Raw genomic sequence first — 22484 nt, 5'->3', positions numbered from 1 at the left:
CTGCCCACTGCACTGAAGATAGGAAACACTGTCACCACTGATAAATCCACCATAATAGAGAATTTCAATAAGCATTTTTCTACGGCTGGCCATGCTTTCCACCTGGCTACTCCTACCCCGGTCAACAGCACTGCACCCCCAACAGCAACTCGCCCAAGCCTTCCCCATTTCTCCTTCTCCCAAATCCGTTCAGCTGATGTTCTGAAAGAGCTGTAAAATCTGGACCCCTACAAATCAGCCGGGCTAGACAATCTGGACCCTTTCTTTCTAAAATTATCTGCCTAAATTGTTGCCACCCCTATTACTAGCCTGTTCAACCTCTCTTTCGTGTCGTCTGAGATTCCCAAAGATTGGAAAGCAGCTGCGGTCATCCCCCTCTTCAAAGGGGGGGACACTCTTGATCCAAACTGCTACAGACCTATATCTATCCCACCATGCCTTTCTAAGGTCTTCGAAAGCCAAGTCAACAAACAGATTACCGACCATTTCAAATCTCACCATACCTTCTCTGCTATGCAATCTGGTTTCAGAGCTGGTCATGGGTGCACCTCAGCCACGCTCAAGGTCCTAAACGATATCTTAACCGCCATCGATAAGAAACATTACTGTGCAGCCGTATTCATTGATCTGGCCAAGGCTTTTGACTCTGTCAATCACCACATCTTCATCGGCAGACTCGACAGCCTTGGTTTCTCAAATGATTGCCTCGCCTGGTTCACCAACTACTTCTCTGATAGAGTTCAGTGTGTCAAATCTGGGTCTGCTGTCCGGACCTCTGGCAGTCTCTATGGGGGTGCCACAGGGTTAAATTCTCGGACCGACTCTCTTCTCTGTATACATCAATGAGGTCGCTCTTGCTGCTGGTGAGTCTCTGATCCACCTCTACGCAGACGACACCATTCAGTATACTTCTGGCCCTTCTTTGGACACTGTGTTAACAACCCTCCAGGTAAGCTTCAATGCCATACAACTCTCCTTCCGTGGCCTCCAATTGCTCTTAAATACAAGTAAAACTAAATGCATGCTCTTCAACCGATCGCTACCTGCACCTACCCGCCTGTCCAACATCACTACTCTGGACGGCTCTGACTTAGAATACGTGGACAACTACAAATACTTAGGTGTCTGGTTAGACTGTAAACTCTCCTTCCAGACCCATATCAAACATCTCCAATCCAAAGTTAAATCTAGAATTGGCTTCCTATTTCGCAACAAAGCATCCTTCACTCATGCTGCCAAACATACCCTTGTAAAACTGACCATCCTACCAATCCTCGACTTTGGCGATGTCATTTACAAAATAGCCTCCAATACCCTACTCAACAAATTGGATGCAGTCTATCACAGTGCAATCCGTTTTGTCACCAAAGCCCCATATACTACCCACCATTGCGACCTGTACGCTCTCGTTGGCATGCCCTCGCTTCATACTCGTCGCCAAACCCACTGGCTCCATGTCATCTACAAGACCCTGCTAGGTAAAGTCCCCCCTTATCTCAGCTCGCTGGTCACCATAGCATCTCCCACCTGTAGCACACGCTCCAGCAGGTATATCTCTCTAGTCACCTCCATGACCAATTCTTTCTTTGGCCGCCTCTCCTTCCAGTTCTCTGCTGGCAATGACTGGAACGAACTACAAAAATCTCTGAAACTGGAAACACTTATCTCCCTCACTAGCTTTAAGCACCAACTGTCAGAGCAGCTCACATATTACTGCACCTGTACATAGCCCACCTAAAATTTAGCCCAAACAACTACCTCTTTCCCTACTGTATTTAATGTATTTATTTATTTTGCTCCTTTGCACCCCATTATTTTTATTTCTACTTTGCACATTCTTCCATTGCAAATCTACCATTCCAGTGTTGTACTTGCTATATTGTATTTACTTTGCCACCATGGCCTTTTTTGCCTTTACCTCCCTTCTCACCTCATTTGCTCACATCGTATATAGACTTGTTTATACTGTATTATTGACTGTATGTTTGTTTTACTCCATGTGTAACTCTGTGTCGTTGTATCTGTCGAACTGCTTTGCTTTATCTTGGCCCGGTCGCAATTGTAAATGAGAACTTGTTCTCAACTTGCCTACCTGGTTAAATAAAGGTGAAATAAGTAAAAATAAATAAAAAAATAGTGATCTAAAAAGCCAAACTGATCCTAAATATTGACCCATACGGGCCCGGGTCAGAGTTAACAAAATGTGTGCTACATTGCTGTCGTTCTTACTCACTCCTTTTGCTTTTAATTGCTTAATTGACCCTGCATATTGATACAAATGCAGTATGTCCTTGTCTTTTGTCTCTTTGTATGTTTTGTTCATAAAGCCAATGATAAAAGTATATTGACAAAAAAAAACTTTGGTACTAAGACCAATGCCATTTGTAGATGGGCAGCATCTCAAACAGGAAGACAAGATATCCCTGCCTACATGGCAGTAATGCCATGGTCACTCTATTCCCTGATACAGTAACAGGCTGGCAGTCATGGGCTGCATCGGATAATGGCACCATATGCCCTTTATATTGTGTGTGTATTTCCGTAAGTGTGTGTGTATGTATGTGCCTGTGTGTATGTGCATCCCCGTGTGTGTATTTCACACTCACCAGGTTGGCCTCGTTGGGCGTGTGGTATTTCTCTGTGCCCATCCTGACGAGGCCGTCATTGTAGAGGAAGATGCGTAGAGGGTCACAGGACGTTACAAGGATGTAGATCCTGAGGTCAAACTTGTAGCCCTCCATTAAGAACGGTTTGTCTAGGTACTCCTGCACTATGAAGTGGTCTTGAGCTTGAGCCGGTAGCTTCTCACAGTTTCGTATCAAGGAGATCCTGACAGAAGAACAACAACATAAGGACTTTGTCTCCCACTACTTTTATTGATGTAGCTTCAAATCTTCAAGTGTATTGAGAATTTGGAAACAGAAAATATACTCTATATGAATGAGGACAAAGAAAAGGTAAGGCCAAATCTCTCTCACTAATGCTCCGGTTTACAAGTGCTCTACACAAATATACAAACACATACAGTCCTACAAATAACTTAAATGGAAGCCTGTATGAGCACTAGTGCAGCATCTGGAGTGGATTGTAAAGATTTACATTTTTGGTCAAAGCAAACAGTCCAAAAGCTACAAACTCCATCCTTGGGAGCAGTAAACGACATCAAATGCTGTTCCATGGCCTCTGATTATGTACAGGTTAATAGAAAAAGAAATGCTTGTTCATTTCAACCTCTACTTTCATTTATTTGCTTTGGTCTCTTGTCACTGGCACTCAGGGGTTATAGTATGCAGGCTGCAGTTCCCCCCAGTTAGCCTGACTTGTGGCCATTGAGTGGGGGTGAGGGTGTTTTCAAACAGCCACCCTTAAGAAAACTTGGTCCAGGCTAAAACATATCACCATCACTCAGAGCTAAATTGGTTACATACTGGTGCATCCCCCCATTTTTGTTTCATGGAGGTAGACCAGACATTGGATAAATATACTTTTAAATATGCTTTGTGGAAAGTATAACATTGTTTCCTATACTATTCAAATCTATCTGACATTAGATCATATTTGATCTACATGATACATTTATATCGTAACATTTTGTAAATGTCCATTCTCCTGGATGTCCATTGCCCCTGGTGTAGATAATCAAGTCAAACCAATGATATTTTGTACTGATACCTATAAATAAGGAGTGATGCTCAACTACTGTATGACTCTTTCAACATGCCACTGAAAAGGTTGAAAGCTGCAATTGATATTATGACACCTGAAAATACTGCAGAGCAATTAAAAGCCATTTCCAAACATTGCAAACAGAAAGATGGAAGCTTAGCAAAAACAACTTTTAACCTCTTTGCCCATCTTGTTTCAAACACAGCCTATACCATCTTTAAAAACAAACATGATTTTCCATCTACCTTGGCTGTAGTTCATTCAAGAATGCAGTTTTTTTTTGTTGATATTTTGTTTCCTTTCCACAGTTAATAGACAAATGTTGTTACCGTTAGCATTCTTAGTAGCAATTAACATGAACCGGCCTTGTCCCTGTGTAATAACACTTTAATTACTTTTGGAACATTTTATTAGCATGCTGTTAAATAACTTTGGTAATTGCATTTTAATTGCATAGCAATGAGCTGAGTTTTAGCAACTACTGTACATCAGAGGAACAGTGACTTGTATGTATTGTTATGCAATCATAAAGCAATTCCAAAGTCCTATGTAACAACAATGTTACTATTGTAGTAATCACAAAGTTGCTACACCTGTATAAGAACTTGATGCCAAGTGTTACTAAATGACCTTTTCTCAATATATGAAAATATCTCATTTTTAAACGGCAAAAGTGGTCTACTCTAATGTTGAGATGATTCCACAAGCCTCAGGTATTTAATTCTAGACTAAATATTAAGATTCATATATTATTTTATTTCACCTTTATTTAACCAGGTAGGCAAGTTGAGAACAAGTTCTCAATTACAATTGCGACCTGGCTAAGATAAAGCAAAGCAGTTCGACACATACAACAATTCAGAGTTACACATGGAGTAAAACAAACATACAGTCAATAATACAGTAGAAAAATAAGTCTATATACAATGTGAGCAAATGAGATAAGGGAGGTAAAAAGCAAAAAAAAAGGCCATGGTGGCGAAGTAAATACAATATAGCAAGAAAAATACTGGAATGGTAGATTTGCAGTGGAATAATGTGCGATATAGAAATATAAATAATGGGGTGCAAAGGAGCAAAATAAATAAATACAGTAGGGGAAGAGGTAGTTGTTTGGGCTAAATTGTAGATGGGCTATGTACAGGTATAGTAATATGTGAGCTGCTCTGGCAGCTGGTGCTTAAAGCTAGTGAGGGAGATAAGTGTTTCCAGTTTGAGATTTTTGTAGTTAAGTTTCAGTCATTGGCCGCAGAGAACTGGAAGGAGAGGCGGCCAAAGGAAGAATTTATTTTTGGGGGTGACCAGAGAGATATACCTGCTGGAGCGCGAGCTACAGGTGGGTGCTGCTATGGTGACCAGCGAGCTGAGATACGGGGGACTTTACCTAGCAGGGTCTTGTAGATGACCTGGAGCCAGTGGGTTTTGCGACGAGTATGAAGCGAGGGCCAGCCAACGAGAGCGTACAGGTCGCAGTGGTGGGTAATATATGGGGCTTTGGTGACAAAACGGATGGCACTGTGATAGACTGCATCCAATTTATTGAGTAGGGTATTGAAGGCTATTTTGTAAATTACATCGCCGAAGTCGAGGATCGGTAGGATGGTCAGTTTTACAAGGGTATGTTTGGCAGCATGAGTGAAGGATGCTTTGTTGTGAAATAGGAAGCCAATTCTAGATTTCATTTTGGATTGGAGATGTTTGATGTGAGTCTGGAAAGAGAGTTTACAGTAACCAGACACCTAGGTATTTGAAGTTGTCCACATATTCTAAGTCAGAACCGTCCAGAGTAGTGATGCTGGACGGGTGGGCAGGTGCAGGCAGCGATCGGTTGAAGAGCATGCATTTGGTTTTACTTGTATTTAAGAACAGTTGGAGGACACGGAAGGAGAGTTGTATGGCATTGAAGCTCGTCTGGAGAGTTGTTAACACAGTGTCCAAAGAAGGGCCAGAAGTATACAGAATGGTGTCGTCTGCGTAGAGGTGGATCAGAGACTCACCAGCAGCAAGAGAGACATCATATATGATAGCCCTCCAAACTGTGTGTTCATGATCATATATTTAGACTAATAATTGTTGTGGTTTTTGGTTCTTCAGCAAATATTTGGCAGCCATCAATAAGTATTTGTTTTGTTTTTAACTAACTTGCATATTTTCAAATACCTTCAAATATTATTTTGTTTTCTGAGAGGTATTTAAAATATTTTGTAATATTATTTGTTTTTCTGAGACCTGTACTTGAAATTCATAGAAAATAATAACCTTTAGTTGAAACTCTAAATTCAACTACCTTGAGTATTTGAAAAGTTGGTATTTTCAAATAAACTACAAAGTAAAACGATTTTCTGGGTAGACAGAAGCTTTGGCCTGGATGGAGGCTGTAGGACCTTGTAGGGAAGTATGGAGACTAAGCCACAACAGGAAAATTAGGAAAGTGTAACGGTTTTTGTCGTCTGAAGATGAGGAAGAGGAATCATCGGACCAAAGCGCAGCGTGGTAAAAGTGTTCATGCTTTTTATTTTAACGGAACACTATAACAAAAATAACAAAGAGAATAACCCAGTCCTGTAAGGTGCAAAACACTAAACAGAAATTAATTACCCACAAAAACCATGTGGGAAAAAGTTACCTAAGCATGTGGTTCCCAATCAGAGACAACGATAGACAGCTGTCCCTGATTGAGAACCATACCCGGCCAAAACAAAGAAATACAAAAACATAGAAAAAAGAACATAGAATGCCCAGCCAAATCACACCCTGACCAAACCAAAATAGAGACATAAAAAGCTAAGGTCAGAGCATGACAGAATCCCTGTTTTTACAAGGTTTTCTAATGTTGTCCTGATCACATCCAATGGAATAGAGGTATGGTACAGGCTAGGGCTGAACCCATTTAGTAAACTGGTCGATTGTTTGGTCGACAGGCTGTTGGTCGTCCAACATTTCTTTAGCCGAGCAGTTCATACAGTACCAGTCAAAAGTTTGGGCACACCTACTCATTCCAGGGTTTTTCTTTATTTTTACTATTTTCTACATTGTATAATAATAGTGAAGCATCAAAACTATGCAATAACACATATGGAATCATGTAGTAACCAAAGAAGTATTAAAAAAATCAAAATATATTTTATATTTGAGATTCTTTGAAGTAGCCACACTTTGCCTTGATGACAGCTTTGAACACTCTTGGCATTTCCTCAACCAGCTTCACCTGGAATGCTTTTCCAACAGTCTTGAAGGAGTTCCCACATATACTGAGCACTTGTTGGCTGCTTTTCCTTCACTCTGTGGTCCAACTCATCCCAAACCATCTCAATTGGGTTGAGGTCGGGTGATTGTGGAGGCCAGGTCAACTGATTCTGCACTCCATCAATCTCCTTCTTGGTCAAATAGCCCTTACACAGCCTGGAGGTGTGTTGGGTCATTGTCCTGTTGAAAAACAAATGATTGTGGGACTAAGTGCTAACCAGATGGGACGGCGTATTGCTGCAGAAAGTTGTGGAAGCCATGCTGGTTAAGTGTGCCTTGAATTCTAAATAAAATCACAAACAGTGTCACCAGCAAAGCACCCCCACAGAATGACACCTCCATGCTTTACGGTGGAAACTACACATGCGGATATCATCCATTTACCTACTCTGCGTTTCACAAAGACACAGTGGTTGGAACCAAAAATCTCATCATACCAAAAGGACAGATTTCCACCGGTCTAATGTCCATTGCTCGTGTTTCTTGGCACAAGCAAGTCTCCTCTTCTTATTGGTGTCCTTTAGTAGTGGTTTCTTTGCAGTAATTCAACCATGAAGGCTGATTCACGCAGTCTCCTCTGAACAGTTGATGTTGAGATGCGAAAAGTAACACTAATAAACTTATCCTCTGCAGCAGAGGTAACTCTGGGTCTTCCTTTCCTGTGGCGGTCCTCATGAGAGCCAGTTTCATCATAGCGCTTTGTGGTTTTTGCTACTGCACTTGAAGAAACTTTCAAAGTTCTTGAAATTTTCCTGATTGATTATCCTTCGTGTTGTAAAGTAATGATGGACTGTCGTTTCTCTTTGCTTATTTGAGCTGTTTGTTATTTGAGCTGGACTATCTTCTGTATACCACCCCTACCTTGTCACAACACAACTGATTGGCTCAAACACATTAAGAAGGAAAGAAATTACACAAATTAACTTTTAACAAGGCACACCTGTTAATTCAAACGCATTCCAGGTGACTACCTCATGAAGCTGTTTGAGAGAATGCCAAGAGTGTGCAAAGCTGTCATCAAGGCAAAGGGTGGTTACTTTGAAGAATCTCAAATATAAAATATATTTTGATTGGTTTAACACTCCTTTTTTTGGTTAGTACATGATTCCATATGTGTTATTTCCTAGCTTTGATGTCTTCACTATTTTTCTACAATGTAGAAAATAATACAAAATTAAGAAAAACCCTGGATGAGTAGGTGTGTCCAAACTTTTGACTGGTACTGTATATATACACACAGTAAATATTTTTTCAGTTTCATGGTGTACAAGACACCTGCCTGATTCTCACCTGGCTGAGTGGACTAATCCATTGTGAAGGCCGTGGGTGTGGCACAGTCCACCACCCTAAGACATGTGCTACTGAAATTGGATTGGGTTATTACATAAGAAAAATGGTGCAACACTAATAAAAACCATATTATTTTATAACAAATGTACTTTCTCCTGCATTGTATAGAGGTCGCTGTCCGCGGTTCTGAAACATCAGTGTGCTGTTGAATTGGCGCCTTTTCCTCGACAATGTAGATACAGTATGTGCATAATAGCAAAGTTACCCAGCATATAGGTGTTGAGAACAATGGGTTGGAGGCAGCAGTTGAGTTAGGAGACGAGAAAACAGCCCTTGCCATAATTGTCTAAATGTATTAAGACTATAGTTAACAGCCTAACTGTTAAATGTGCCTGGCTTTATAAATCCTCCATGTACAGTAAGGGAAATCAGTCAATTGAAAAAAAAATATTAGGCTCTAATCTATGGATTTCACATGACTGGGCAGGGACGCACCCACTGGGGAGCCAGGCCAAACCAATCAGAATTAGTTTTTCCCCACAAAAGGGCTTTATTACAAAACATGTTGATACAACAGTAGCTAGCATAGGGAGAAGTCTGTCTATAATAAAGTGCTGCTCTGCATTCTTAACAGTACTATTGTCACGCCCTGGCCATAGAGAGGCTTTTATTCTCTATTTTGGGCAGGCCAGGGTGTGACTAGGGTGGGCATTCTAGTTTCTTTATTTCTATTTCTGTTTCTATGTTTTGGCCAGGTATGGCTCTCAGTCAGGGACAGCTGTCTATCGTTGTCTCTAATTGGGAATCATACTTTTTTCCTTTGTATTTTGTGGGTAGTCTGTGTTAGTGGCCTGTATAGCCCTAGTCAGATTCACGTTCATTTTTGTTGTTTCTTGTTTTGTTGGCGACATTTCTAACATTAAAAGAAAATGTACGCTGCACCTTGGTCCGGTCATTTCCCTGACGACGTTCGTGACAGAACTACCCACCACCAAAGTACCAAGCAGCGTGTCCAGGAGAGGCAGCCCAAAAAAATGTTTGGGGGGAGCAAACGGGACGGTCGGCGGAGCTGAGGTTGGAACCAGAGCCAGTCGGGGAGAAGAAGGTGAAAGGGAGTGAAGGGGAGTGAAGCAGAGACAGTTAAGGAGTTGATGGGGAGATTGGAGGGGAGAGTTAGGAGAGAGCTATTGTGTTGGTGCATGAGGCACGACATTCGCCCTACGGAGCATGTCCTCAGTTTATGTCACCTGAGTCAGCTCTCCATACTCGTCCTGAGGTGCGTGCTAGCCGTCTGGTTCAGACTGTGCCAGCCCCACGCAACAGGCCTCCTGTGCGCCTCCCCAGCCCTGCACGTCTTGTGCCAGCTCTATGCTCCAGACCTCCAGTGCGCCTCCACAGCACGGTGAGTCCTGCGTCGGCTCTGCGTACTGTGTCTCCGGTGTGCTGTGACAGCCCGGTTCGTCCTATGCCTGCGCTCCGCACGTGCCGGGCTAAAGTGGGCATTCAGCCAAGAGGAGCGGTGCAAGGTCTAAGCAACAGATCTCCAGTGCTCCCCCACAGCCCGGTTCGACCTGTGCCTGCGCTCTGGAGGTGCCGGGCTAAAGTGGGCTTTCAGCCTGGAAGAGTGGTGCCAAGGATACGCCCCAGATCTCCAGTGCTCCCCCACAGCCCGGTTCGTCCTGTGCCTCCTCCAAGGACCAGGCCTCCAGTAGGTCTCCCCAGCCTGGTGAGTCCTGTGCCTGCTCCACGGGCCAGTCAGGGGTCCACAACGACGGTCCCCAGTCCGGGGCCCGCAACGAGTGTCCCCAGTCCGGGGCCCGCAACGAGGGTCCCCAGTCCGGGGCCGACAGCGAGGGTCCCCAGTCCGGGGCCCGCAACGAGGGTCCCCAGTCCGGGGTTGGCGACGAGGGTCCCCACACCAGAGGCGCCAGTAAAGTGGGGGGAGCCAGAGGCGGAGGGGGGTCTACGTCCCGCACCAGAGCCGCCGCCGTAAGGGATGCCCACCTGGACCCTCCCCTTTAAAGTCAAGTTTTGACTAGGGTGGACATTCTAGTTTCTTTATTTCTATGTTTTCTGTTTCTATGTTTTGGCCGGGTATGGTTCTCAATCAGGGACAGCTGTCTATCGCTGTCTCTGATTGGGAATCATACTTAGGCAGCCTTTTTTCCTTTGTATTTTGTGGGTAGTTGTCTGTGTTAGTGGCCTGTGTAGCCCTAGTCAGCTTTACTTTTGTTGTTTCTTGTTTTGTTGGCAACATTTATAACATTAAAATAAATTGTACGCTCAAAACACTGCACCTTGGTCCTGTCATTTCCCTGACGACGTTCGTGACAACTATCAACAAGGCAGGTCCTACAGGCCCTAGTTTTGTCGCACCTGGACTTTGTTCAGAGGGACTTAGGAAAATGGCTGCACGATGGATGAACGATGGCTGTGTGGCATAGGCAAGATGCAGTAGATGGTATAGAGTACAGTATATACAGTTGAAGTCGGAAGTTTACATACACTTAGGTTGGAGTCATTAAAACTAGTTTTTCAACCACTCCACACATTTCTTGATAACAAACTATAGTTCTGGCAAGTCGGTTAGGACATCTTACTTTGTGCATGACACAAGTAATTTTTCCAACAATTGTTTACAGACAGATTATTTCACTTATAATTAATTCGCTGTATCACAATTCCAGTGGGTCAGAAGTTTACATACACTAAATGTGCCTTTAAACAGCTTGGAAAATTCCACAAAATTATGTCATGGCTTTAGAAGCTTCTGATAGGCTAATTGACATAATTTGAGTCAATTGGAGGTGTACCTGTAGATGTTTTTCAAGGCCTACCTTCAAACTCAGTGCCTCTCTGCTTGACATCATGGGAAAAATCTAAAGAAATCAGAAGTCTGGTTCATCCTTGGGAGCAATTTCCAAATGCCTGAAGGTACCACGTTCATCTGTACAAACAATAGTATGCAAGTATGAACACCATGGGACCACGCAGCCGTCATACCGCTCAGGAACGAGACGTGTATTGTCTCCTAGAGATTAATGTACTTAGGCTCGAAAAGTGCAAATCAATCCCAGAACAACAGCAAAGGACCTTGTGAAGATGCTGGAGGAAACAGGTACAAAAGTGTCTATATCCACAGTAAAACGAGTCCTATATCGATATAACCTGAAAGGCCGCTCAGCAAGGAAGAACTGCACATGAGGACAAAGATTGTACTTTTTGGAGAAATGTCCTCTGGTCTGATGAGTTAAAAATAGTACTGTTTGGCCATAATGACCATCGTTGTGTTTGGAGGAAAACGGGGGAGGCTTGCAAGCCGAAGAACACCATCCCATGAAGCACGGGGGTGGCAGCATCATGTTGTGGGGGTGCTTTACTGCAGGAAGGACTGGTGCACTTCACAAAATAGATGGCATCATGAGGGGGGGGAAATTATGTGGATATATTGAAGCAACATCTCAAGACATCAGTTGAGTTAAAGCTTGGTTGCAAATGGGTCTTCCAACTGGACAGTGACCCCAAGCATACTTCCAAAGTTGTGGTAAAATGGCTTAAAGACAACAAAGTCAAGGTATTGGAGTGGCCATCACAAATCCCTGACCTCAATCCTATAGAAAATCTGTGGGCATAACTGAAAAAGCGTGTGCGAGTAAGGAGGAAACCTGACTCAGTTACACCAGCTCTGTCAGGAGGAATGGGCCAAAATTCAGCAACTTATTGTGGGAAGCTTGTGGAAGGCTACCTGAAACGTTTGACCCAAGTTAAACAATTTAAAAGGCAATGCTACCAAATACTAATTGAGTGTACGTAAACTGAAATAATAAATCTTTCTCCCTACTATAATTCTGACATTTCACATTCTTAAAATAAAGTGGTGATTGAGACTTGAGTGGCTTGAGACTTGATTTCCATTATTAAAGTGAGCTGGAGTTGAGTCTGTATGTTGGCAGCAGCCACTCCATGTTAGTGATGGATGTTCAACAGTCTGATGGCCTTGAGATAGAAGCAGTTTTTCAGTCTCTCGGTCCCTGCTTTGATGCACCTGTACTGACCTCAACTTCTGGATGATAGCGGGGTGAACAGGCTCAGGTGGTTGTTGTCCTTGATGGTCTTTTTGACCTTCCTGTGACATCAGGTGGTGTAGGTGTCCTGGAGGGCAGGTAGTTTTCCCCCGGTGATGCGTTGTGCAGACCGCACTACCCTCTGGAGAGCCTTATGGTTTTGGGCGGAGCAGTTGCCGTACAGCCCAGGATACAGGTGGTCTGCGGTTGTAAGGCCGGTTGGATGTGCTGCCAAATTCTTTAAAACGACGTTGGAGGCAGGTTACGGTAGAGAAATTAACATAAAATTCTCTGGCAACAGCTCCGGTGGACATTCCTGCAGTCAGCATGCCAACTGCACGCTCCCTCAAAACTGCATCTGTGACATTGTGTTGTGTGGCAAAACTGCACACTTTAGAGTGGCCTTTTATTGTCCCCAGGTGCACCTGTGTAATGATCATGCTGTTTAATCAGCTTCTTGATATGCCGCACCTGTCAGGTGGATGGAATATCTTTGCAAAGGAGAAATGCTCACTAACAGGGATGTAAACAAATTTGTCCACAAAATGTGAGAGAAATAAGCTTTTTGTGTGTATGGAAAATTTCTGGGATCTTTTATTCCAGTTAATGAAACATGGGACCAACACTTCACATTCTGAGTTTATATTTTTCTTCAGTGTAGGTCTAAAGTATGATGAAGATCTGAGAAGTCAGTGGTATAACTTAGAAAGATAGAAAGATAGATGATGTGGACAGGGTTAAAAAGTATTTGTAGCCGGAGCGGTTATAGATTAGAGGACATGATTGATGAGCACACATGTCAAGTAATCAAAACCTGGGTTTAATTTAGCACCAGTGGGGATCTTGTGTTTAAGCCCAACACTTTTTAACAAGCTTCGGTTCAGACACAAACAATAACTTCATTTAGTTCTCAGACTGAAAATAAATTACTGGGGAAGATATAACTTAATTTCCTGCGTCACGCTGTGCGTTTCTCAAATCTAAATCTCTCGCTTCCCCCTCCAAATGGCCGAGCTAATCTCATCATCTTTCACTTTTTTAATGTATTGCAATAATTCAGCCGTTGCCAGCTTTTATTTTTTAATAAATAAGGGCTTACTGACTGTAGCATGGGGCCATAAGTATTGCTCATATCCCACAAGGACAAACAGAAATGAGTGTGGGCCAATACACACGCAAGTGTTATACGCACTTCAATACCTCCATCTATTGGTGCAAAGTCAAAATACAGCCTAAGCTCCCTTAGAATACTACAAGGCTGAAAAGGCTTCTTTTCAAGCATTTACAATACTACAGATCCTGAAAAACAGCCTATACATTGTCTACATAGTGCTGGAAACAATGCGTACCAAAGGAATCAGCCATTTAAAAAGAAAAAAGGGTAGCCTCGTATGCATACTGTCTGAGCTGTAGCCAACTCTTGTCTTACATCATTGCAATGGTGGGCCATAATACTTGGCTAATACTTTTTACACAACATACAGTACTTGAAAGACCCTTTGGATTTTGTGATCGACCTGGGCCGTGATCATTTGTGCAGCAACGGAAAAGGTTTAAAAACATTTTGCAACAGACAACGAATAGGTACGTTTGTTATTGGAAAAGTCCAGGTACAGTCCCACCTTGTTCCAGGCCGTCTTCTTGCGTTTGGTGCCCAGTGATAACGATCCTGCATTTGGCCTAAATTGGCTGCCATTGCCTTCTGAACGAGAGATAGAAGCAGCCCGGGGCAGCAGGGTCTATTTCTAGTCAGACCCGATCTCCGTGGTGATCTGTGGTGATTCAACAATCACATGCAGGGACCTTCAGGGAATGGACTTGCCAGGGTGCCGGCCGCGTCCTCGCTATCCACTGATTTATGTACGGAAAGTTGTAAACGAGGCCTGCTGTGAGAATCGTTTTATTCTTTCGACTGAATTACATAATTGAGGCCCTGGCACGTTATTATTTCCAAGCTTATGTCAGGGCCATCTCCCCCCTATTATCTTTCTCTCAGTCAGACACTTGTAATGGCCCGACAATCCATCCTCACCCTCCACCCTTGACCTACCCGTGACCCATGGCTCCGTTGGCCGGCTTGACGATAAACGTCTTCTGCTTGCGTTTCCGCCGCAGCTCCTTCACGTAGTTCTGAAACTGGGTGTACTCGGCGGGGAAGATCCACGTTTTGGGAATAAAGCTGTACTCCTGAGGCTGGCTCTTGATCATTCTGTGTGCGGGGAGAAGAGAAAGGGAGTGGGGACAATAAGATAAATAAATATCTTCACTGTAAAATTGTTTATATAACAAACCCCAAAGTTTGTATAATGCTTAGCCAATTACTAACTAGTAACCAACTTAGTGGTGTAAAAGAACAGGAAAAGCACTTACTTGGACATATTCCTTGCCAAACAGTCTTTCCGGCAAATCTCCCCCATCCCAGGGAAATGGTTAATTCTCTACAGAAAAAGACATGCAGACATAATAATGTTTTTGAGGCCATTGCGCTGTTTACCTCCAACTTCGCCCCCAAAATTGTAACATTAAAGAGAAAACCCTGATGTGAGATTACAATGTTCTGACATTTATGCCCAATTACGGACTCAAAACAAAAGGTGACTGTTAGACGTTTCTTAATCTTTATTTGGTTTACCCCATCATTTTTAATTTAAAACGAAAAAAGAATATCAATCTTTACTCCAAGGGGTAAGGTAATTGGTTGTGCATCGGAGCTCCGGCAATTGTAGGCAGTGACAGACGAATGAATTGCTTTGAATGTGGGAGAGAGAAAAAAGCCTGGGTTTTCTGTATTCTTTGACCAAATGAGGTTGAACAGGGGCGTTAATTAGGCTCGTATGAACTGCAGCTTGACAGCAAACTTTCCAAGCAAATCACAGAACGAGAGAAAGAAGGAATGAAGAAAATAAACACGAACACGTGTGTGAAAGGAATCCGTGATTATACATACGAGACAGATGTAATTAGGTGCTCTGAGATTTGGAAGAAATCTCACAATTAGGCTGAAAGCTGTGCATGTGAGAGACATCATGAGTGAAAATCAAAACCGTTTGTTCAGGGATTCCTTTTATTCTCCTTTTTTCTGTTGTAAGCTTATGAGACTATTGCATCTGAAAGTCGAATCATTCTAGCTATGCAAAGTATGTAGTGATACTTCCAATTGCCACAGAGAGACATGTTGAGCATATACCCTACAGAAGTAATGTTCAACCAGTTTTGTTCCAACCTACACTTCCTGTATCTTCACTTAGCTATGCCTAATTCCCTTTGACTCTGCAGTGCTTTAATCGATCATTACTGTCCGGGGTAATCAAATAGCTGATTCCGAAGATGGATGGCTAGCACATGGCGCTAGCTGAGGAGGTCAAGTTCACACAGCAGTGAGAGCTCAAATGCAGTTGGGCCATTTTCAAAGGAACACAAAGACCTCTGAAAAACCTTTGTTACTGTTTTGACTGAGCATCACAGTTGATGTCTCAGTTATTTGAGAGAGAGAGAGAGAGAGAGAGAGAGAGAGAGAGAGAGAGAGAGAGAGAGAGAGAGAGAGAGCTTCTGTCTCCAATGAAGGACCTAGAGCAGTAACTAGATCTTCTGCACAGATTCTGTCAGACTTAGGCCCTGACAGTTAATCTCAGGAGGAGAAAAATAATGGTGTTCCAAAAAATGTCCAGTTGCCAGGACCACAAATTCACCTAAGACAGTGTTGCCCTAAATTACACAAAAAACAATACCTACTGTACCTCGGCCTAAACATTAGCACTTCAGGTAACTTCCACAAAGCTGTGAACGATCTGAGAGGCAAAGCAAGAAGGGCCTTCTATGGAAGGAACATAACATTTTGCATCCCAATTAGGATCTGGATAAAAATACTTAAACAGTTATAGAAACCATTTCCCTCTATGGATGTGAGGTCTGGGGTCCACTCACCAACCAAGAATTCACAAAATGGGACAAACACCAAATTGAGACTCTGCATGCAGAAATCTGCAAAAACATCCTCAGTGTACCACGTAAAACAACAAATAATGCATGAAGAACACAATTAGGATGTTTCCCACAAATTATCCAAATCCAGAAAATAGCAATTAAATTCTACAAGCACCTAAAAGGAATTCTCAAACCTTCCATAACAAAGCCCTCACCTACAGAGAGATGAGCCTAAAGAAGAGTCCCTTCAGACAGCTGGTACTAACACAAACAGACCCCACAGAGCCCCAAGAGAGTATACAGAACATAGCACTATTTGGTAAAAGACCATATTATGGCAAGAACAGCTCAAGTAAGCAAAGAAAAATAACAGTCCATCATTACTTTAAGACATCAACCATCAAGCGCTATGATGAAACTGGCTCTCATGAGGACCGCCACAGGAAAGGAAGACCCAGACTTACCTCTGCTGCAGAGGATCAGTTCATTAGAGTTAACTGCACCTGAGATTGCAGCCAAAATAAATGCTTCACAGAGTTCAAGCTACAGACACATCTCAACAAAAACTGTTCAGGAGACGTGCGTGAATCAGGCCTTCATGGTAAAATTGCTGCAAAGAAACCACTACTAAAGGACACCAATAAGAATAAGAAGAGACTTGCTTGGGCCAACAAACACAAGCAATGGACATTAGACCGGTGGAAATATGTCCTTTAGTCCAAATTTGAGATTTTCGGTTCTTTGTGAGACGCAGAGTGGATGAACGGATGATCTCCGCATGTGTGGTTCCCACCGTGAAGAATGGAAGAGGAGGTGTCAGTTATTTATTTAGAAGTCAAGGCACACTTAACCAGCATGGCTACCACTGCATTCTGCCGCGAAACGCCATCCCATCTGATTTGTGCTTAGTCCCACTATCATTTGTTTTCAACATGACAATGACCCAGCACACCTCCAGGCTGTGTAAGGGCTATTTGACCAAGAAGGGGAGTGATGGAGTGCTGCATCAGATGACCTGGCCTCCACAATCACCCGACCTCAACCCAATTGAGATGGTTTGGGTTGAGTTGGACTGCAGAGTGAAGGAAAAACAGCCAACATGTGCTCAGCATATGTGGGAACTCCTTTAAGATTGATGGAAAAGCATTCCAGGTGAAGCTGGTTGAGAGAATGCCAAGAGTGTGCAAAGCTGTCATTAAGGCAGAATCTAAAGAATCTAAAAAATAAAATAGATTTTGATTTGTTTAACACTTTTTGGTTATTAGATTATTCCATATGTGTTATTTCATTGTTTTGATGTCTTCACTATTATTCTCCAATGTAGAAAATAGTCAAAATAAAGAAAAACCCTTGATTGAGTAGGTGTGTCCAAACTTTTGACTGGTACTGTTTGTACAGACTCAGTGAGCATGGCCGTGCTATCGAGAGAGACTGACATTGCCTGTCTTCTTTTGAGAGCCAGGTCTGTCTATGTGCACACTGCCCACAAAATGAGGTGGAAACTGAGCTGCACTTTCTAACCTCCTGCCAAATGTATGACCATATTAGAGACACATATTTCCCTCAGATTACACAGATCCACAAAGAATTAGAAAAAAGAAAAATCCAATCTTGATAAACTCCCATATCTATGAGATGAAATACCACAGTGTGCCACCACAGCAGCAATATTTGTGACCTGTTGCCACAAGAATAGGCAACCAGTGGAGCACAAACACTGTTGTAAATACAAACTATATTTATCTCTTTATTTATTTTCCCTTTCATACTTATTTGCACATTGTTACAATGCTGTACATAGACAATAATATAACATTTGAAATGTTTACTGTTCATTTCTAATTGTTTATTCCCCTTGTTTAGATTCTTTTGTTTATTGTCTATTTCACTTGCTTTGGCAATATAAATATATGTTTCCCATGCCAATAAAGCCCATTGAATTGAATTGACGGACGTCAGCAGGACAAAAGAGCTGATCGTGGACTACAGATAATGGAGAGCCAAGCACGCCTCCATTCACATCGGCGGGGCTGTAGTGGTGCGGTTTGAGAGCTTCAAGTTCCTCTGTGTCCACATTACTACAGAATGATCATGGTCCACACACACCAACTGTCATGAAGAGGGCACGACAACGCCTCTTCCCCCTTAGGAGACTGAAAAGATTTGTCATGGGCCGTCAGATCCTCAAAAAGTTTTACAGTTGCACCATTGAGAGCATCGTGACTATTGAGAGCATCTTAACTGACTGCATCACAGCTTGGTATGGCAACTGCAAGGTGCTACAGAGAGTAGTGCCTACGGCCCAGTATATCACTGGGGCCAAGCTCCCTGCCATCCAGGAGGTGTCAGAGGAAGGCCCTAAAAAGTCATAGACTGTTCTCTCTGCTACCACACGGCAAGTAGTGTATTTATTCCTCTTTTTATCATGTTTCTATTATTACTCTGCATTGTTGGGAAGGGCCAGTGAGTAAGCTTTCACTGTTAGTCTACACCTGCTGATTACAAAGCATATGACAAATACAATTGATTTGGAGAGAGCAAGAGAGTGAGAGGGTCTGCCATTATAAAGTGACTGTCACTATGACAGGCCGGCACACTCTTCATGTGATCTGTCTGTTGTACTGGAGGAGCCCGGGGACACAGCAGGGACTCTGACATGCCTTGTCTCCAAACCTCCCCTCCATCTCCTCTTCTCGGATGTCGAAGCAGAGCAGTGTGTAAGCAGCACTGGGCCGCGGGGGTTGAACCAAGGAAACGAGTTAAAACGAGTTAAAGTAAAATCAAAGCTACTTCCTGCTCCCCTCATGGTACACTGGCTGCTGCTGAGGCGCTCACCGTGGCCGTTCTCACCTGGTGTGACAAGACAGCACCGAAGGGTCATAAAACTATGCAAGCAACAAGGGGAAACTCTGGCTGGTCCCTGGGCTTGACCAAGTGAGGTGTCACTTATTCATAGGTAAGCCAATGATGGTCTTAAAGGATTGGAACTACAATTGTTTTACAAGATATGTTGTTCAGTGGCAAGAAAAAGTATGTGAACCCTTTGGAATTACCTGGATTTCTGCATAAAATGGTCATCAAATTTGACCTGACCTTCATCTAAGTCACAACAATAGACACACACAGTGTGCTTAAACGAATAACACACAAACAACTACAAGTTGTCATGTCTTTATTGAACACACCGTGTAAACATTCACAGTGCAGGGTAAAAAAAAGTATGTGAACCCCTGATTTAATAACTGGTTGACCCTCTTTTGGCAGCAATAACCTCAACGAAACATTTTCTGTAGTTGCGGATTAGACCTGCACAACGGTCAGGAGGAATTTTGGACCATTCCTCTTTACAAAACTGTTTCAGTTCAGCAATATTCTTGTGATGTCAGGTGTGAACCGCTCTCTTGAGGTCAATCGGGTTGAGGTCAGAACTCCAGAAGGTGTATTTTCTTCTGTTGAAGCCATTCTGTTGTTGATTTACTTCTCTGTTTTGGGTCGTTGTCCTGTTGCATCACCCAACTTCTGTTGACATTCAATTGGCAGACAGATGGCCTAAAATATAGATAAACTTGGGAATACATTTTTCCACCGATGATAGCAAGATGTCCAGGCCCTGAGGCAGCAAAGCAGCCCCAAACCATGATGCTCCCTCCACCATACTTTACAGTTTGGATGAGGTTGTCATGTTGGTGTGCTGTGCCTTTTTTCTCCACACATAGTGTTGTGTGTTCCTTCCAAACAACTCAACTGTAGTTTCATCTGTCCACAGAGTATTTTGCCAGTAGCGCTGTGGACCGTCCAGGTGCTGGATGTTCCACAGCGAACTTCAGACGTGCAGCAATGGGTTTTTTTGGACAGCAGTGGCTTCTTCAGTGGTGTCCTCCCATAAACACCATTCTGTTTAGTGTTTTACGTATCGTAGACTCGTCAACAGAGATGTTAGCATGTTCCAGAGATTTCTGTAAGTCTTTAGCTGACACTCTAGGATTCTTCTTAACCTCTTAAGTATTCTGCAAAGTGCTCTTGCAGTCATTTTTGCAGGACAGCCACTCCTAAGGAAAGTAGCAACAGTGCTGAACTTTCTCAATTTAGAGATAATTTGTCTGACCGTGGATTGATGAACATCAAGGCTTTTAGAGATACTTTTGTAACCCTTTACAGCTTTATGCAAGTCAACAATTCTTAATCTTAGGTCTTCTGATATCTATTTTGTTCGAGGAACAGTTCACATCAGGCAATGCTTCTTGTGAATATCAAACTCAAATTTTGTGAGTGTTTTGTATAACTTTAACCAACATCTCCAATCTCATCTCAATGATTGTACTCCAGGTTAGCTGACTCCTGACTCGAATAGCTAGGGGTTGACATACTTTTTCCAACCTACACTGTGAATTTTTAAATTATGTATTTCTCTTGTCTATATTGAATACAATAATATGTGTGTTATTAGTTTAAGAGTGTGTGTGTGTGTGTGTGTGTGTGTGTGTGTGTGTGTGTGTGTGTGTGTGTGTGTGTGTGTGTGTGTGTGTGTGTGTGTGTGTGTGTGTCTATTGTTGTAACTTAGATGAAGGTCAGATACAATTTATTGACCAATTTATGCAGAAATCCAGGTAATTCCAAAGGGTTCACATACTTTTTCTTGCCATTGTATAAAATGACAATGGGATAAGCAACATGTGTGTGGAAAGGAAGCAGAGCTGTGTGTCACAAGACTCCAGGGTTGCCAGATCTAGCAAAATAATTTAGCCCAATAATCACTCAACCACTTTCTTTTTTTTTTTTGCCGCAAGAGAGGAGTGCCCACATTTATCCAATAGGTGTCTCCATAATGACAATCTAAAATTACTTCACCTTGTTCTCTGCATTTTTCCATTTAATTGGTAGGACTGGACAAGTATGTAGCTAACTACTAGCGCTAACTCTATCCCTTAGCTTTCCTCAAACTAAGATGAATCTGGTGTTATTTGGACCTATGTGATTCATTAGAATAGGTTTTTCAAAAGGTTTTCCAAAATGTCCAAGATGGAGGAAAATCTATCATGATGGGTCCTTGAGGCAAATCTTATCAGCATGAGGAAAGACACCTACATATACAGTTTCAAGTCTCTAGGTCAAACGGGGTGGCGGATGAGAGTTTTAGTGAGACCGCTTATAACAGCACCGCCTATAGGCCAATCGGCACCATTATTTTTCACCAAGTTACTCATGGCCTCTAGTTTCTGTGTGCCAAATTAGAAATAAAGTTAACAATCTACACTGAGCATACCAAGCATTAGGAACACCTACACCGAGTTGAACCCTCCCCCTAGGACTGGGCGATATATCAAGTTTTTTTTCCGTTATATTCGACTGTGTTTTTGCATAGATATGGAAAATGCCTGTATGGCAAGAATCGAGGTTCTGTTATAATGTTGCAACGTTTTACAAACGCAGCATCTCACTGTCTCTTCTCTTTCAGGGTAATGTCTAATCATGTCCCAATTGCGTGACAACACGTGCACAGAGGTTATCCACCAATCACAACCCTAGACAGCCTTTCACTAATTGTAACCACGCCGCATCAGTGTAGCGGCGGTAAGAGTTCCACCAAAATGGAAAGTGAGGAAGCCAGCTCAGCCTCTCGTGAGGAAATCAGCAAATCAAATGTATTTATAAAGCCCATCTTACATCAGCTGATGTCACAAAGTGCTGTACAGAAACCCAGCCTAAAACCCCAAACAGCAAGCAATGTAGGTGTAGAAGCACGGTGGCTAGGAAAAACTCCCTAGAAAGGCCAAAACCTAGGAAGAAACCTAGAGAGGAACCAGGCTATGAGGGGTGGCCAGTCTTCTTCTGGCTGTGCCGGGTGGAGATTATAACAGAACATGGCCAAGATGTTCAAATGTTCATAGATGACCAGCAGGGTCAAATAATAATAATCACAGTGGTTGTCAAGGTTGCAACAGGTCAGCACATCAGGAGTAAATGTCAGTTGGCTTTTCATAGCCGATCATTCAGAGTATCTCTACTGCTCTCTATCATCCTCAAAAAGGGCAGCAATGTTTTTTCAGTAATATGGAAGTGGTTCGTTCGGGTTTAAGAGGTCTGATGTTCAGCAAACTAATTTCCTGTGTAAAACGTGTCGAAAGACAATTGTTTCAAAAAGCAGCAGGACAACTTACCTCTTCCATCACCTGCAACTGAAACACGCGGGGGAATGGGAGGAATGCATGAGACTACGCAATGCCGATTACAGTCGCCCGATTCCCAAAACATCTGCTAAAAGACAAACTGAACGTTTGATGAGCGAAGACCGAC

General features: G+C 42.7%; 1 protein-coding gene across 1 annotated transcript in view; it reads right to left on the bottom strand.

The window, feature by feature from the left end:
• LOC139406907 (tubulin tyrosine ligase-like family, member 7) overlaps positions 1–22484 on the bottom strand; it is a 209828-nt gene that overhangs the window by 172162 nt on the left and 15182 nt on the right. Inside the window, exons 4-6 of the mRNA XM_071150057.1 lie at positions 14637–14704; positions 14317–14475; positions 2607–2829 (exon numbers count right to left, since the gene is read on the bottom strand). Of these exons, the coding sequence (XP_071006158.1) occupies positions 2607–2829; positions 14317–14475; positions 14637–14704 (450 nt within the window). The remainder of the gene's footprint in view (positions 1–2606; positions 2830–14316; positions 14476–14636; positions 14705–22484) is intronic.

The sequence above is a fragment of the Oncorhynchus clarkii genome, chromosome 4 (assembly GCF_045791955.1).
Source record: "Oncorhynchus clarkii lewisi isolate Uvic-CL-2024 chromosome 4, UVic_Ocla_1.0, whole genome shotgun sequence".
NCBI classification, from domain to species: domain Eukaryota; kingdom Metazoa; phylum Chordata; class Actinopteri; order Salmoniformes; family Salmonidae; genus Oncorhynchus; species Oncorhynchus clarkii.
The sequence above is the reverse complement of the archived record's forward strand: the minus strand, read 5'-3'. Positions and strand labels throughout refer to the sequence as shown.